The sequence below is a fragment of the Abramis brama genome, assembly GCF_963993115.1.
Source record: "Abramis brama genome assembly, chromosome: 1".
Lineage (NCBI taxonomy): Eukaryota > Metazoa > Chordata > Actinopteri > Cypriniformes > Leuciscidae > Abramis > Abramis brama.
In genome coordinates this window covers 48,197,195-48,210,771 of record NC_139963.1, presented here as the reverse complement: position 1 = coordinate 48,210,771, position 13,577 = coordinate 48,197,195, and the positions used below count along the sequence as shown (strand labels likewise).

Below are 13,577 nucleotides of genomic sequence, written 5' to 3'. Positions count from 1 at the left end.
CTTGTTAGCGCATATTACTAGTCTTGTGGTGAACAATTAATCCGTGCAAGTTAATACACAGAAAAAAATTGTTTGCCGTCGTAATCTTTAATCAAAGTCTGAAAAGTTACTTCCGGTCTGGAATGGCGTCCCTTCTCTGATGACGTAGGTTTGAGGACTTGGGTTGGGAAACGCGTAACCACTCCCCTCAAACCGTTAGTCTGCTATGAGCGAGAGATGGAGAGGAGGAGCGCTAGAGTAAAACCCTGCCCTTTGTTCAATATTCCGTTTCACTGGGAAATACGTCACAGCACTGGAGAAAAGTCGTTTGCAACTTCCGGTTCACGCGGACTTTAAAGTGCATCTGTCTATCATAATAGTGCTCCACACGGCCCCAGGGGGTTAATAAAGGCCTTCTGAAGCGAAGCGATGTGTTTGTGTAAGAAAAATATTAATATTTAACACTTCTGGCCTTTTATGGACTTCAAAACAGAAATTCACTGCCATTATAAAGCTGGGAAGAGCCAGGACATTTTAAATATAACTCCGAATGTATTCGTCTGAAAGAAGAATGACCATTTTTCACAGACGCTGGTTTTCAGCGTCCCGCCCCGGTGCCATTCTTCCCATTCTTACACAATATGGCATTCTTACAGGTCCATCAATTCAATAAAGAAATAGAGTGTGCACATCCAAAAACCCTTCAGGTGCTCAATCAAATAAAGCATCAAACTCAAAATAAACAAGAATCGGCACACTGTCACTGCTGCTCCCAAGAATTTATTAAAAAGAACAACGTTTCGACCCAAAGGGTCTTCGTCAGGCCAGCAACAATCATAGAAAGGTACAATTTATATTAGTGTGAACCATCACACCTGACCTCATTAGTGAACTAATTAGCCAATCATCCAATGCAGTAACGATCTAATCAAACACATCACAACAGCCAAAGTGCTCAAGGACCTGCACGAGGGTGGTCATGACCCAGAAGTTCTGCAAGAGCTTTGTGTCGCAACAGACCAGAGGCGGAGATTCTAGGTGACCTACCCCATGAGGTAATAAACACCATCAATTCGGCACAAGCACGAAATCCCTTCTTGCCCTCCCTTCATTCCCTCTTGAGATTTGTCTCTGGTGCTCAGAGCACTTCAGAGTGCCCCGTTCAAGCCTTTGCAGTCCGCAGAGTTAAAAGTCTTGTCTATGAAGACATTACTCCTTTAAGAGGGAAGGGGACCTGCAATCATTTTCGGTCGGTCGACGAAACATGCCTACAGTTCAGGCCAGGTGATGCCAACGTGGTATTGAGACCCAGGCCTGGCTATGTGCCCAAGGATCCTATCAATCTCTTCAGAGATCAGATGGTTAACCTGCAAGCACTGCCCCTGGAGGAGGCAGACCCAGCCCTGGCTTTGCTCTGTCCCGTCCGTGCTCTGCGACTGTACCTGGACCGAACACAAAGCTTTAGGACCTCAGACCAGCTTGTCTGTAACGGAGGCCAGCAGAAGAGAAAGGCTGTCTCCAAGCAGAGAATGGCCCACTGGATAGTGGATGCCATCGCCTTGGCTTACCAAGCACAAGGCATGCCTTGCCTGCTCGGGTTGCGAGCTCACTCTAATAGGAGAATTGCATCATCCTGGACACTGGCACGGGATGGCTCGCTGACAGATATCTGTAGAGCGGCTCGGCGATACCCAACACGTTTGCTAGATTCTATAGCCTACTCGTTGATCCGGTGACCTCCTGTGTTCTCATCTCAAACGGGTAGAAGCACGGAGAGACCCGGCTCAATTTCGGCTTGTTGCACCCTATTGTGCTTATATTCTCCAGAGCAAAACCTGTTGAGCTCCACCATCACCCCGGCAGCCGGACATGGCGGAGCGTCTGGAGCCAGGCCTACATCCGTTGTATCTGTAGAACCAGTTCTAGGCTGTGTGCCCATATGTAGTGACAGAAGGGATCCATCCATCCATCTTCTTCCGCTTTTCCGGGGCCGGGTCGCGGGGGCAGCAGTCTAAGCAAAGATGCCCAGACTTCCCTCTCCCAAGACACTTCCTCCAGCTCTTCCAGGGGGACACCAAGGCGTTCCCAGGCCAGCCGGGAGACATAGTCCCTCCAGCGTGTCCTAGGTCTTCCCCGGGGTCTCCTCCCAGTGGGACGCGCTCGGAACACCTTCCCAGGAAGGCGTCCAGGAGGCATCCGGAACAGATACCCAAGCCACCTCAGCGGACCCCTCTTGGTGTGGAGGAGCAGCGGCTCTACTCTGAGCTCCTCCCAAGTGACCGAGCTCCTCACCCTATCTCTAAGGGATCGCCCAGCCACCCTGCGGAGAATGCTCCTTTCGGCCTCCTGTATTTTGAATCTTGTCCTTTCAGTCATGACCCAAAGCTCATGACCATAGGTGAGAGTAGGAACTTAGATTGACCGGTAAATCCACGACAGACCGGTACAGCGACTGCATTGCTGCAGAAGCTGCACCGATCCGTCTGTCAATCTCCCGTTGTGAACAAGACCCCAAGACACTTGAACTCCTCCATTTGAGGCAGGAACTCTCCACCAACCTGAAGTGGGCAAGCCACCCTTTTCTGACTAAGAACCATGGCCTCGGATTTGGAGGCGCTGATTCTCATCCCAGCTGCTTCACACTCGGCTGCAAACCATCCCAGTGCATGCTGAAGGGGTGCAGTGCACTCTGAAGTGCACCGAGGGGATCCCATATGCATTATCCACGGTATAGTATATAAACAGAAGGGGATATATATAGTATATTTCCCTTAGGGGAGCCCCCCTTTGATGAGGTGATAAGTCATTCCATATTGAGTACGGCCCTACAGAGTTAGTCCATATGTAATCTCCACTAAACTCCCTGTGGGTAGGATGTGGCTTCTGCCACGTTCCTTTTCCAGTGGAAAGGGCACGCTTTCCCAGTTTTTTCCAATAGTCTCATTGAGTAGGGTCATGCGGAAGAGCAGTGATTGACATTCTCTCCATAAGCACTGTCCCATCTCCCATCTCTCGGCTCCTCAGCGAAAACCTGAAGATGCGATGCACCTTATGCTCATTATATACTCGCACTGGGAGGCGGAGTAGCTGATGCAAATATCGCAATGTGCAGTGACTCATTTAGTTACACTCAAGGTAGATTGGTCTCTCTATCAAGATTCCTATTCGTCGATGAGTCTGACGTGTTGTCTCCGTTCCCTCCTTCAGGGAACGAGGGTTACACACGTAACCGAGACGTTCAAACACCAGACCATTAGAAAACAGGAACATTAAATGCAGATCTATGTAATTTTTCACTAACATAAAGACTCATATTGTATTACAGTCAATCTAGGATGAAACCATCACATTAAAAGTGAGTTCTATATCGATCAATTAAACTCAATGTATTATTGATTTGCATTTGATTTCTGGACATCATCATGTTATTTTTTGTGCATTTGTAATTTTAACCTGTAATATAGACCTTTTCACAGCATCACCATCTTTGTCAGCCTCGCTTTTGCCAGGGTCGTGGCACTGCTCTCAATAAGATCTAAAGCCTTGTATTAGCACCCCCGCCACCAAACACACACACACACTCCTGACCCATTTTTTTCTCCACCCTGCACCCTTTCACAGTTCTCCACCCTGCACTGTGAAAGATTTAGTGTATTGATACTTTGCACGTGACGTCAGTTGTACTGGCTGGCGGGCAAGAACGTCATTCTCTAGCAACGAAAACCAGTAAACTAATCAAGGATCTTGCCAGGACGTTGCCAGTTTTAATATACAAAAAGTTGGTGTTTTGAGGTGTACACAACATGTCAGATAGTTGTTGTGCGATTGGATGCACTAACCGCGTTTGTTGCCCGCCAGATATCACGTGACTGCAAAGTATCAATTCGGTATAAAATGTGAAAAGTACAATAGTTTGTGTTATTAGTTTAGTCTGATTGTGTTTGTCTACAATTGTGAGTTAAATTAAGATAAAAACACTTTTTTTTTATTGAGGAGTCAAAGCAGAAATACAGATTTTCAAAGGGTTCAGTAGGGGATATGACAAAATAATTGGTAGAACCTCTGTATGATTTAATTGGTCAGACGACACAGTTTCACCCTTGAGTGTCTATCTAATCCAAACGCAGCATAGAGCGGCTGGTTGAATGTGGCCTGGACTCTGTGGATGAGACTCATTGTGTCTGAGACGCTGTAGAAGGACAAAATCCCTGCGCCATAATCCACATACACTCCTATTCTACTGCTGGAGACTACAGGGAGAACAGTCTCAATGTTATTGTGACAGAATGAACAGAAAGTGGGAGTACAGTACAAACTACATGACTGATCATTAAACCCCACTATACTTTCAGGACCATTTCCCTTCCTGCTGATGGTCTTGCATGTCACTCCTATAACCACTCCTAATCTCCCATCTCCAGTCCACTCCACCTCCCAGTAACAGCGTCCAGTCACACTCTCCACACACAACGCCTCTGCCCAATAATCAAATCTGTCTGGATGATCAGGATACGGCTGAATTGTGTCAGAGTAAGTGATCTCTGTGTTTCCCTCAGACAGACGGAGCCAATTATTCACTGAGTTTGGATCCAGAGTCAACAGATGGAAATCTGATGGAGATAAACACATAATCACTCATGACCTTCCATCATTATTAGCACATTGACACACATAACATTAGCTCATAACACATTAGCAGGATCTATTAGTTTTATAATACTAAAGTTGGACTTTTTTAATGTCTCTCCGACTGGTAAAATCACCAATGAAACCTCAATACATTTCAACAGTGTAAAGTGAGTGTAAACAAGAGGGTAAAGTGTTAAAATATGAGTGTTAATTTAACACTGAAGAGTGTTAAAGTTAATGAGATAATTAAGTGATTCATTTAGTGATGATTGAGCATCATTGAAGACACCTGATGTTAACAAGCAGAATCACTGAAGGAGAAAATCACAAATTGTAAGCCACCGTTATGGCGATCAGTGTTTGCTTTAGTTGGGCTATTGACCCTTATACATTCACTTTAAATTTTGTTTGTCTGCTGTTATTGATTTACAACAGTTAAATGAACAAAGAAAAGTGTGATCTGATAGTGTTGGTTATGTTTTGACAATCATGCTGTGAACTGAAAAATGAAACTTATTGAGATAGTTTGTTTTAACTTGTTAGCAGCAGCTCTGTGATTCTACAGCATACATATATATATGATTATCAGTATTTTTCTTATAATTCAAAATATTTAATAAACTTTGTTCTGATCAAAACACTTTCAAATGAATTAATTTAAAACACAGACATCAATAATCAGCCTGTGAATCTCAACAATGGTGACAATAATAAAGCATGTTGCAGTGGCTGCCACCAATCACAACTCATTAATGGCTCCCATCATGCATTGCGGTATGAATAAATTATGATCTAATTTACTTTTCCTAATTGAATATTCTGCTCGTCACCATTGTTGAGATGCATTGACTGAATCTTGACGTCTTTGTGTGCCTAAAAGAAAGATTTTTTTTAAACAACTGTTAAGAAATCCTTTATATTATATCTAAAATTCTGGATATTTATGCAGAATCACAGTTATGCTGTAACCAACAACATAAATCAAAAACATAAAGTTCAAATGATGATTGTCATAATATAACCAACACCATCAGATCACTTTTTTTCTTTGTTCATCTGGCAGTTATAACTCCGATACAGCAGCCAAACAAAATCTAAAGTTAATAATATAAGGGTCAAGAGCCCAACTAAAGCAAACATTGATCGCCATAACGGTGGCTTACAATTTGAGATTTTCTCCTTCAGTGATTCTGCTTGTTAACATCAGGTGTCTTCAATAATGCTCAATCATCACTCAATTAATCACTTAATTATCTCAATAACTTCAACACTCTTTAGTGTGGAAAAAATTAAAAATTGATTAACTAAACTAAAAAATGATTAATAAAATTTGTTGATTTAGGGTTGCTGCACAATTTTTAAAGTCAAATATAAGGCTTTTTAAGACCTTTTTAAGACCTGAAGAAATCAAAATTAATACTGTACATTAGGGGTGCACAATATTGACAAAAATATACCTCGATAGTTTCAAAGTTTTGTTGATAATAATTAGATGATATTTTACTGATTGTGTTTTTGTACTGGTAGCATGGCTGGTTTAGGCCTGTTGTTGACAGCAGACTCACAAAGATATTCATATTTTTCATATTCTATGCAGTGGTCAGTTCACAGCAGTGACAGAAATTAACATTTTTATTAAGGGACAACATTTGCCACCTTAAACTGATTTCTAGGGGCATTTTCACCTATATATCTAAACGTATTTAGAGGTATGCAAATACAGGGAAAACAAACAATATTGACAATATTGTGTCTAAAAAATAACTCACAATGTTAACTTTATTGTTAATTTAAATGTTGTATAAAATAAATAGCACATTTGCAGTTGTGCACAGGAAAACGGCACTCTTGCTCATGTGATATTCTAATATAACAACATAATATGATATAAATATAAGATAAAAACTTATTTGGGGACATACCTAAAACTGCACACATCACGCAGTGAAAGCACGAGAGACAAATGTGATGTCAGCTCACAGTGCCTCGTACATAGTTAAAACAATGATTACAACATCATCATAGTTCATAGACAATATTGCACACTCCTAAGCACATAAAGAATGAACTTACAATTGAACTGACATTTACTCATTTTCTTTTTCTCTCTTTTTCGCGTGCAGGAGACAGACGTAATATGCTGCCGTAAATGACGCGAATTGTCACGTGAACAAGCAAATCCACAAAGATAGAATAATAAAAAATAATATGTATGTTAATTAGATAGTTTTAATTTGGAAAGCATTTAGATATGTCTAAGTCAAAGTGTCATCTAAAATGTAAGACCTTTCATAAGTAAAAATAATACTTTTTATGGCCTTAAATTTTAAGACTTTTTAAGGATCCGTGGGAACCCTGTGATTATTTTTATTATTGATTTTATAATTTATTTGTTGTAGCCCATGCAATGTAGCACAAAAAGTAAAAGAGGCCATTAACTAGTCATTATTAGTCAAATTTATGTTCATAGTAACTCACACTGCAGAAACTCTTCCCTGGTCTGATATTCAGGGGCGCCAATATCCTGGATGGATTTCACTATGGAAACAAAACACATCTGTAGTTTAATTCTCATTGAGAATGTATATGCATGTACAGTATATATATGATGCTGAACTCATTTCTGAGAATAGATGTCTTTACCTATTTTATATGACTTATCTATAGTCTCTCTGCCGAACTGCAGAAGTTTGTCTCTGAGTTGAGAGACTGATTTCACTATGATGTCGAAAGACAGATGAGAACTGATACTGAAGCCATCTGTAGACCCAGAGAGATAGAGAGACGGCAAACTCTACAGACACAAAAACAAAGACTCCCTGTAATTACAGAAGCTTGTGTTTTTGAATTACAGAAGTCCTCAGTGTTTGAGAAGATCTCTGTTACCTGGAGGAAATGAACATGATCTTGTGTGTGTGAAAGCTTATTCATTTCAGCATCTCTCTTCCTCAGATCATCGATCTCCTGCTTCAGTCGCTCCAGTCGTTCTTCAGCTCGACTCACTGCAGATCTTTCCTGATCTCTGATCATCTGCGTCACCTCTGAGCGACGTCTCTCAATGGAGCTGATGAGCTCAGTGAAGATCCTCTCACTGTCCTCCACTGCCGTCTGTGCAGAGCGCTATTACACACACACACACACACACACACACATCACACAGTGATCTAGTAGAGCTCCAGCACTGGAGGAAAGTCCAAACTGAGACTCAAACTTCTCTTCTTCTCCAAACTCACCTTATGAGACGCCACAGCCTCTGTCAACGCCTGAAGATCTTTCTCTCTCTGCTGGATTCTCGTCTGGATGTTTCTCTGTGTTTCTTCAAAATGACTCTGCAGAAAACAAAAATATGATTAAATTGACACTACCAATAAAATGTTTGGGGTCAGTAAGATTTTTTAATGTTTTTGAAAGAAGTCTCTTATGCTCACTAAGGCTGCATTCATTTGATAATTTTTTTTGTAAAAACAGCAATATTGTGAACATGTTGGGTGTCGTTCATTACTAAGTATAATAATAATTACACTTGAAATAATAAATACACTGTTGAAGATGTAAATAATTCATTAGTAACTTAGCCAACAGTGATTGTGAAATATTATTACCAATAACGGTTTTCTATTTTCTGTCAAAACACAAATAATGAAGTTAGCTTCTCTGATCGAGAGATTCAGTAGGGAGTAGGGGTTCCAAAGACTAGTCGCCTAGTCGACTTTAATGCTCTGCCATGACGCTTTTAAGCTTGATGTCGACTAGTCTTTGATCATGTGATTTTGAAACTAACAACATATATAACAAGACCTTCAGACTGTTCTGACTTCGTGTGCTATATTTTTTTCTAACTGATTGGACTTAAGGTTTTTGTAAAAAAAATTGATCTAAACTCCCGAAAAAATCTCAGAGATTTACATTTTCTGTAATACTAATGCGTCCTATAGAGGGGGCCAAAGGATAAGAAATCTTTGAAGTCCCCTTTTACGCTCAGTTTCCGTCTGTTAATATGACAAATAAATGCATACTCCGAGCGCTCCACAATTTATGTTTGTGTATACCATCTGAATGCTCAATATTGAACGTTGAAATGCATGTCTAACACAGTTTATTGCTTAAAGGGGGGGTGAAATGCTATTTCATGCATACTGAGTTTTTTACACTGTTAAAGAGTTGGATTCCCATGCTAAACATGGACAAAGTTTCAAAAATTAAGTTGTACGTTTGATGGAGTATTTCTGTACCAAAAATACTCCTTCCGGTTTGTCACAAGTTTCAGAAAGTTTTTTTCGAGTATGGGCCTGTGTGACGTCAGCTGGGGTGGAATTTCCTTATACGGTCCTAAGGGCTCTTCTCCCGGAAGGGCGCGCGCGCACCTGTAGACCAGGAAGAGAGAGCGAAAGCAGTACCTCATCTAAGCGCTGTGCTCGCTGCAGTCACAGGACTTTGTTTGTTCCCTGCATTTCAACGATGATTGTTTTATAAACAAGGCCCAGTTCGACGCCGGATATAGCAGTCCCAACGATAAAGGTTCACGGTCGTGCGTTGGAACCGCAGGCGGTGAGTAAAACTCGTAGACAAACTGCTTCAAATGTCTGTGTGTTGTTAGCTATCGGCGAGTAAGCACCGCCCACACGGCACGCCTCCAGCCGCTCGTTTTTTTCCAGAAAGACTCGGTACAGCCTATCTTTCTTTTATAAATATAATAAAACTAAAGACTTTTTGGAGATATGAAGGATGTAATACTACTCTATAGGTACTCAAGTTTAACATGAGATTGACTGAAACTGAGTGTTTCACCCCACCTTTAAGAACTGGAAAGTGCCAGCATTCCTTTCTGTTTTTGAAGTAAGCTGTTCACAAGGTGACACGAGTTCAAGCCTCAGCTCGAGGTTCAGGATTCTCAAGCCAACATCAAAATTTGTTCACAAACTTTAGCCTCTACTAGTTGCAAATTGAGTCATGTTGCAAAGCATGTTGCAGAAGTAATTTCATAGCCTTTATGGTTAAAATTCAGTAAATTAAACTACAAATCTGTAAAAGCTATTAAATGCATTTATTTTGTACTTTAAATGTAAAATAAATGATGTATGTAATTTATTGTCATTGGGCTGTATAATACCTACCAGCTTTAATTGAATGTGTAGTATTTACCAACTCAGACCTATGTGCAAGAATTAAAATTAAGTCATGGTAAACCTGCCAATTTATGCACTTTATTGGATTTGCTGGGGATTAACATTGTATGTTTATTTGTTTAAAGGTTTTTCACTATGTGAATGCTATAATAAATAAATGGATGGAAATAAGTCACAAGGCCTAATCATTGAGTGGAATCCAGTTTACAACTTAAAATAGTGAGAACCTATCTTCTTCGAGTGTGGGAAAGTGCACAGTTAGAAAAAACACTTGACACCCATAGTATGAAGCAGTACCTGTTCCTCTGTCCTCACTGCTGCAGTTGATACAGTGTCATGATTTTTGTGTTCATCCACCAAACACAGCATACAGATACACCGCTGGTCGGTACGGCAGTAAATCTCCAGCATTTTACCATGTTGAGGGCAGATCATCTCCTGCAGTCGTCCAGTGGCGTCCATCAGATTGTGTCCTTTACCTCTGAAGAGACTCTCATGCTGTTCAAGGTGAATTTGACAGTAAGAGCTTCGACACTCCAGACACGACTTCACTGCTTTCTGTTTATTTCCAGTGCAGGAGTCGCACTCCACATCTCCAGATCCAGTGTGAGGAACCGCAGGAGCAGGAACAGGAGCAAATTGGAGTCTCGTCGCCTTGAGTTTCTCCACCATTTCAGCAAACACCACATTCTTACCTAAAACAGGTCTTGGTGTGAAGGTCTGGTTGCATAAAGGACATTTGCAGATTCTCTCCCGATCCCAGTAGTCTGAGATGCAGCTCATACAGTAACTGTGTCCACATGGAATCGTCACTGGATCATTCAGTAGATCCAGACACACTGAACAGCAGAACTGATCCTGATCCACTGAAATATTGGCTTCTGCCATTTCACTGTATAAACACACAAAGAGAGAGAGCAGTTCATTAGTTTACTGTGGTCCTTTCATGAGTTCGCCTGCCAATCCAATTTTAAAGGGGTGCTTGATAATGATTTCACTAACTCTAGTTAGTGTGTAATGTTGCTGTTTGAGCATAAACAACATCTGCAAACTAAAGATGCTCAAAGTTCAAAGCAAAGGGAGATATTTTGCTTTACAGAAATCACCTTTTAAAGGGGTCATATAATGGTACATGCACTTTTACAAGTTGATTGTACTGAAATGTGTGTTGGCAGTGCCTGTACACAACCATCATAAAATGATAAAAATCCATCCAGTGGTTTTTTTTTAATCTTCTTATATGTTTCCTCCTGTCTCAAATCAAGCGGTTCGATATTGTGACGTCACAATATCGACGCCCCGCCCACGATGGGTGATTGACAGCAGCATTTCAAACACAGACCCGCCCTCGCGCCCTCGTGCCCTCGTGAGCGAGCTGTCAATCATAGCACGCGCCGACTCGCGTTCATTGTTGATAGCTGGAGTGCTGAGTAGAATGGCGTCTAACGATTGTGGTGTTCTGTTCTTGGGTGTAATAACGAACACAGCAGTCATATTGATGATGTTTCTAAATCCGTACAGCTGAAGACGCAGTGGCTGAGTTTGTTTTCGAAGGGAATATTCCCCACGATCAACGTCAATGCTGTCATGTTTGCGCGAATCATTTCACCAGACTGCTTTACAAACAAGGGTCAGTATAAGGGCCTGCTCACATATCACGTCTTTTGCGCGCGCAAGTTCGTTATTTCAAATGTAGCCGCGCGGTATGCGCGCTCATAATGGAAGCGACGCGGTCGCGGTGCGACGCGCTCGTTTTTTCCAAGCGCGTCCGCGCCGCATCGAGATAAAAACATCTAAACTTTTCAGAATGCGCTTCTGCCATTTGTCCGACTCCAGTCTGAACATAAAAGGCTAAAAGTTTTTGAAATTTCCAGTGTGTGTCTGCGTGAGGTAAAGCTGCTAACACACTCTTGAAGCTCCGCCCTCTTTTGCGGAAGCAGCAGCTCATTTGCATTTGCATAAAGGAACACCCTCAAAAAGTGACAATTTTAACATGCTATAAAAATATATCTGTGGGGTATTTTGAGCTAAAACTTCACATACAATCTCTGGGGACATCAGAGATTTATTTTACATCTTGTGAAAAGGGCATTATAGGACACCTTTAGTAGTTAATGCTGTCCTCGAAGAAGGCTCGATCCGAGCTCAACCCCCCACTGTACAGTTCAGATGAATGCAGAAGTAATTATTATTCATGAGCCGCAAGTTTGACATGTGTTAAAGTGTTAGACTACTGTAAATTAATGCTGTTAAACAGATGGGGGGAAAATTACATGCTGGTAACATTTATCAATCTCAGACCTCTTTAAAAACACTGAATGGTCAGTAATTTGTTAAACACAACTATTAAAATATGATAATTCTGTTTGTGATCATTTTAAATCAAACATGGATGCCACGTTTTTGCTCTAATTATTCAAGTAGCCTATAATACAAATGTAATCTTTCTTAATTTCTTAATACTGATATCCAGTAATTTTTAAAGACATATCGGCATATTCTTTTAAATTCTTAAAAAAGGTGGTGCTGTTGTCTGATGAAATTGATCTAGGAAAAGAAAACGACGTTCGTCTCTACCGAAAGAGAACAGGCGCGTGAGGTCTGAGCAAAAGTAAAAGCTTTGACATGAAAAGTTTATTTTCACACAAAAAAACAAACAAACATAATTTGCCACATTTTGCATCTGCAGAAAGTCATAACAGCTGTGAATTCACATGTGATTTGACTCTTTCATTCAAACTCTGCACTTCACCAGTGCGCTCTGTAGATTCGCCAAACCGAAACTAAACACAGCTGAAACAAACATTCATTAAAAACTCCAATAACTTCTAAAATACCTTTGAAATCACCACAAGTTCTGCGTCTTTAATTTCTGGAGTTTATTCTTTGAAAGGCTGAAATGATCGTCGATCGATTTAAAGATGCGGTGTTTTCTGGCGTCGATGAACATGCGTGAACAAATCAGACTCTTCCTACTTCCCGTAGTGTCACATGGTCTACAGTACACTAAATAAAGTCACAGAATTCTTCTATTTATACAAACATAACCAAACACTATGACCGTATAGGCTATACTATTTCTTTTAACTTGCAATATTATTACATGCATGTCATGTCACTGGAAGACATTATTATAACTTATAACAAAAAAATCATATAAACTCTGGCGGAAACGGGCTTATGAAAGCATCTTAACTTTATACCCTCATGAACTATGTGTTGAACAATAATCACAATCAAAACTGCAATATCTGAATCAAATTTCATTGAAGAGAGACTCTGATCAAATCTCATCGAGCTCTGATTAAACTGTGATCTCTTTCTTTCCACTTCAGATAGCCTACAACTAATAGCCTAACACTTCAGATAACTACAACATAATATTTCATACAAAATATAAAAATACCAGAGCAAGAAAATAAACAGAAATGACATTAAATGAGTGAAACCAAAAGAAATGTCAAAAATTGTTTTTTGAAAATGTTTAATATTACATTAATTCACAAAATCTGTTTTAGTCATTTCTGTGCAATTTGGTGCAGAGATTTTGAGTCAATTTTGGCAATAATCAGACAAAATTTTAAGGAGGAATATACAGTATTTAAAAAAAAATGGTGACTATAGTATTCTTAATGTAAGAATGAATTGTGATAAGTAAACAAATTATTTTGTGCCTAGGCCATAGTATTCAAAAGTTATCTAAAGAATATACATTTTAGTAGTGCTGCTACGGAGTTGGTCCTAGAGAGCCCAAAATTGTTCATTGGTCTAAATACCCACCTCTATCAGGGTGCCAAATTTAATAATGTTTCTACATACAATTTATAGGATTGCCATAATCTC

The 13,577-nt window shown here is 40.3% G+C and overlaps 1 protein-coding gene across 1 annotated transcript; it reads right to left on the bottom strand.

Moving 5' to 3' along the window:
* Positions 1-3,942: 3,942 nt before the first annotated feature.
* On the bottom strand, positions 3,943-12,739 carry LOC311079198 (tripartite motif-containing protein 16-like). The gene is made up of 7 exons (XM_084108412.1): positions 12,572-12,739; positions 10,032-10,626; positions 7,842-7,937; positions 7,495-7,728; positions 7,252-7,402; positions 7,087-7,146; positions 3,943-4,589 (listed from the first exon to the last, which is right to left on the bottom strand). The coding sequence occupies exons 2-7, from the start codon at positions 10,620-10,622 to the stop codon at positions 4,051-4,053; spliced, it is 1,671 nt and encodes a 556-aa protein (XP_083964538.1). The 5' UTR covers positions 10,623-10,626; positions 12,572-12,739; the 3' UTR covers positions 3,943-4,050.
* Between the last annotated feature and the right edge of the window lie 838 nt (positions 12,740-13,577).